Genomic DNA, 267 nt, shown 5'->3' on the forward strand with positions numbered 1-267 from the left:
AATGCACATGGTTCTTTATATTGCTCATGTTCCTTGATGCATTTCAGCTGTGGCAGACCCTACAACCAAATAGAAGCTGGTGATGGGACACTAAATAGAAATGATGCTACCACACACACCCTGAACAGAACAGGTAATTCTTTGTCTGTCAGAAATCCCTCTTTCCTTCCAATTCAGTAATCATCCACTGAAAGGGCAGACCTGCTTGTCTGTCATAAAGGTACAACATACCCAGGTGGGACCATACAAACTGTCTTTGAGGCTCTT

At 43.1% G+C, this 267-nt stretch overlaps 1 protein-coding gene across 1 annotated transcript in view; it reads left to right on the plus strand.

Moving 5' to 3' along the window:
- Positions 1-267, plus strand: part of PDE3A (phosphodiesterase 3A, cGMP-inhibited) — a 77,701-nt gene that overhangs the window by 58,412 nt on the left and 19,022 nt on the right. Inside the window, exon 6 of the mRNA XM_009071680.1 lies at positions 48-133. Within this exon, the coding sequence (XP_009069928.1) occupies positions 48-133 (86 nt within the window). The remainder of the gene's footprint in view (positions 1-47; positions 134-267) is intronic.

This window comes from Acanthisitta chloris, unplaced genomic scaffold, assembly GCF_000695815.1.
Source record: "Acanthisitta chloris isolate BGI_N310 unplaced genomic scaffold, ASM69581v1 scaffold3133, whole genome shotgun sequence".
NCBI classification, from domain to species: Eukaryota; Metazoa; Chordata; class Aves; order Passeriformes; family Acanthisittidae; genus Acanthisitta; species Acanthisitta chloris.